At 31.6% G+C, this 4,469-nt stretch overlaps 1 protein-coding gene across 1 annotated transcript; it reads right to left on the minus strand.

The window, feature by feature from the left end:
• Positions 1 to 329: 329 nt before the first annotated feature.
• Positions 330 to 2,980, minus strand: LOC114247617 (putative gustatory receptor 28a). The gene is made up of 4 exons (XM_089737075.1): positions 1,850 to 2,980; positions 1,698 to 1,766; positions 1,110 to 1,199; positions 330 to 570 (listed from the first exon to the last, which is right to left on the minus strand). Exons 1-4 carry the CDS (start codon positions 2,852 to 2,854, stop codon positions 508 to 510), a joined length of 1,227 nt encoding a protein of 408 aa, XP_089593201.1. The 5' UTR covers positions 2,855 to 2,980; the 3' UTR covers positions 330 to 507.
• Positions 2,981 to 4,469: the final 1,489 nt, after the last annotated feature.

Genomic DNA, 4,469 nt, shown 5'->3' on the forward strand with positions numbered 1-4,469 from the left:
TTAGTATTACTAGCGGATTTAGGAAATCAAATGAAAATGTTTTAAATTTGATAATCTACATTCACAGTCTATATCCACATCTCAAACTCGAATTTTCTACTGTTTGTTTGCCAGAAACCTTTGGCTAAGGCTAACAACTGATACTGTTTAATTTTAAATTTTAATTGCAACATTAAAGCCTTTAGATAATTGCTTACTTTTTTACTTGCATTTCGAAAAACAGTATAATCAAAATAATTATCTTGTAAAATAAAATATTTAATTATCTTTTTAATTATGTTTATTATTTATGTACCTAATCAATTTCTAATTACATTTAATATTTTAGGAAAACTATATAAAATTTCACGTTTACACGTAGATAGCAGAGTAAAAATTAACCAAAATCGTCATTATGTAATTATTGAATAGCCCCTATATTTCTAGTTTATGATGATATGCAATTTATAATAGAATTCTTTTTGTTTATTACAGTATTCGTAACTGCAATTTTTTGTTCACATTTGATTAGTTTCTTTCGGTCACGAACTGCAGCATTATTATTAGATAGGTGAACACCATTCTGCCTCCCTGAAATAAAAATGAAGAAACAATTCACCGTCATGCTTAAGAGACATAATGATACAACTGGTGGTAGGACCTCTTGTGAGTCCGCACGGGTAGCTACCACCGCCCCGCCTGTTTCTGCCGTGAAGCAGTAATGCGTTTCGGTTTGAAGGGTGGGGCAGCCGTTGTAACTATACTGAGATCTTAGAACTTATATCTCAAGGTGTGTGGCGCATTTACGATGTAGATGTCTATGGCCTCCAGTAACCACTTAACACCAGGTGGGCTGTGAGCTCGTCCACACATCTAAGCAATAAAATAAAAAAAACCATCCCTTATTTATTGCTTAAATGGGTGAACAAACTCTCGGCCCGTCTGTCGCTAAGTTGTTACCGGAGCCCATAGGTGTCACAACGAGAATGCCGCCACCCACCTAAAGATTTAAAAATATGTCACAATTGTACGACAATTCTGCAAATCACAATTCATTAAGCCACATTTTAATCACAATACTAATCAACTACACAATATTCTAATTAAATTAAATATAAAAAATCACAAACCTCGTATAACAATGAATAATTAAGTTCAACTAGACCGCTTGCGGTGAATTTCGGTATCTGATGCAAAAGTTGAGTTGAAAAGTGGATAGCCTAAAATGAAAAGACTTCATTTAATATCGCATAAGTCTCTTTTGTACGCCTTGAAAAAAACATGACGCACTTAATCGAAAATTTACAATTATGCAATACAAGTATGCAATGCAATAATTGAGACTTGAATCGCTTGCCCCAAAGTGGCTGGCATTGCATTGTTAAAACCGTCATAAGGTTGTAACACTGTTTAAGGACTCAATGTCACATCTTCACAATATTGCGTTGTCTTACAGCAAATCATAGCTATAGGAACATAGGATCCAAATTAAAACTATCAAAAGCTGGTGATTCAACGTAATGTTACCTATTAAAATTACTGACACTTCGGGAAAGTTTCTCAATTGTATGTATTTTGTGAATCGTTATAATTAATTTAATCAAAACATCACTATGATAAACAAAACAAAATAATCAATAGTTAAACAAAAAGATTTGTATAATCTTTGAATGTTTAGATATTATCTGTATTCTACTTCAATTTTATCCTTAACTTACCTCAGTTTTTGCTTGAGTGTTAAAATCACTGTTAATTATACCATGAATTACGAACGACGTTGTTCTTGTCTACAAAAAAAAAAAACAATTCGAATCTTTATTAAATTTAGATCGGTAGTATAAAATGTTAATTTTCGTTTCGCTGTACCAACCTCTTTTACTGTCTCTTCGCTAAAATAAATATTTAAAAATATAATCAACATCGCATGCAATAATTCCGATAAAACGCATATCAAAAAGTCAATGTACTTCTTTGTGTCTAGAAACAGGCCGGCTGCGGTTGCCTCCATAAAGTAAAACATATATAAAATTATGAAGATCAGATATAACAGCATGGTCAGCACTAAGGCAAAACCGTACGTTATATTAGTCGACTCTACCGCCTTATAAATCATTCCATAGATCTTAGAGCAATCCTTAATCTTCCGACAGGTTATATCTTTTTCTGCACCAGACATAGAACTATAAACGAACAGCCTCAATCTCGACGATTCACGATTTGCAATCCCACATAAAATTTTATTTATATATCTGCATCTATCACGTAATATAACTAAAGAGAAACAGTACTGTGAGGTGAGGAGAAGGGACAAGGCATCGGTGAATATGACTTGGTACAATTTTTCTACGGGAACCGGTGAATTCAAATTTCCAAGACATCCCCACACACAGAATAAACGAAAGAGGTACGTGCCAATTTGACCGATATAGATAAATAGCGCAAAAGTTGCGTTTTTCTTGTAATCAATCGTTACGCCCACGCTTTCAATAGCTTTATCGATATCTACAATTTCTTGTAGTAATAGACGGTTGCCGCTAATTTGGAACGGGAGTTTCCACATTAAGTAAAGAACATATATGATAGAAGTGATCCTTTCGAAATCATCTCCGTAACGTTGGAGCTTCGTGCTGTATATATTTCTCAATATCGTTTGATCTTCATTGTGCGCTTTATAGGTGCAATAAAAATATATTGTGAACCACAGCAAGAAGAACACAAAACCGAGTGAACTGAATCGTGTTTCAATGCGATCTTTACTCTCCAGAGTCAAAACGGACAAACCCGTCAGTTTCCTAATTAATTTCCACAAATGAGTTGCTTCAACTATATTATTGTATTCTTTGTTCGGAAAAAACTTCTTTAATTTACGTTTCATTATTATTTTACTGGAGTTTTAATTTTCTGTGAATATACGCGTCATACGGTCTAAGCGAGCGACCACAATTGTTGTCAACTAAAATTATTTTAATAAACTACAATTTGTCGATGTGTTTATGTAATTTAAAATGATGACACCCGAATTTTTTTTACAAATTATTCATAAGTGACGTCGTTATATTCAATTTACAGAAACGGTCACGCATTTCATATCGTACGATTAAAATTGGATATACGTAAATATAATAAAATTGGGATTTTATTTGCTGAAAGGCACTTTAAAAATTAAATAAATGAAACAAAAGCTTGGTATTCGCAATTATCCAATGGATAATCAGTAGTTTATTCCACATCATTCACATTTACATTGATAAATCTACATTATGAACATCATACGCATATTGTCACGAATAACAAGAAAAAAAATAGGCGTATTATTTATTTACATAGAGAATTTAATTTTTCATTTATTTTTATATTTATTTATTATATCTGTTTGTATTTGATTATATTTCTTTATTATTTGGAATATTTAAGCACTATATAATATTATATAATGCGAATTTTTAGGAGCACTTATACAATTTCCCATAATTGAGGATCATATTATTAGTTATATAAACGCATGCTTAACAATTTTATAGTATTATAATATATATTAGCTAAAAAATTTACACAGAAAAATAAATTGTGCTCTATATTGCTTTTTATTATCACCTACAATATCTTGGATAAGAATGTTTTATAACATTATTGTATACTAAAGCGCATGCCGAAATTACCTTCCATAGCGCCAAATATGTAAAGCCTACGCAAGCTAGCAACTACGTTCTAAATTAAAAAAAGAATTAAGAAAAAAAAAACGACCACAACATAATGAAAACCGTTTTTGTTGTCTATGGCACGTATTGTTTCATGGTAACATCGGTGTAAATCTTCCAAATGATAAGGCAAGAACAGTATCTAAGAGATTGTGCGAATGTTAATTTCTCGGATACAACATGAACAGTTGGCTGAAACACCTTTGACGAATCGTAAAAAATGTTTCAAAAATGCGATAAAATAACAAAAAAAATACAAAATAAATCTGCATTAACAAGAATGAATTTTTGAGATCATTTCCCGCCAACGAACATTGCGTTTGAAGCAACGTTGCTCTTTGTTTATCGAATAGTGACGTAACACAACGTGTAATAATTCTATTATTTTCATTAAAAATGGAATGGGAAGCTTAACTAGCCTAATTTTACTAGAATTAACCGTTTTCTGCTAAGTAGGTTTTGATTTTTATTAACGAAAATAATTAAATTATCTTTTATTGCGTCACTATTGTTTAAAATTTCGTTTTTTTTTACCTTGAAACATAAAACCTTTTATTTCCGATACTATTTTTCGAATATCTCCTCAATGTTATGTGATACGTTTTTATATTGACACGGATCGAGAACTGCGCAAAATGATTGTTTAATAAATCATTATCTAATGTGACTGCTGCATGAACAAACGCTTGAGGTTACGGATGTGGCTTCGTTATTTTTTACAGGCTCGTTAAATTCGAATAAACAAGCTAATTTACAGCGAATTATAATTTTAGTTTCTCATGATGTTCTCTA

Source organism: Bombyx mandarina, chromosome 22, assembly GCF_030267445.1.
Source record: "Bombyx mandarina strain Sakado chromosome 22, ASM3026744v2".
Classification (NCBI taxonomy): Eukaryota; Metazoa; Arthropoda; class Insecta; order Lepidoptera; family Bombycidae; genus Bombyx; species Bombyx mandarina.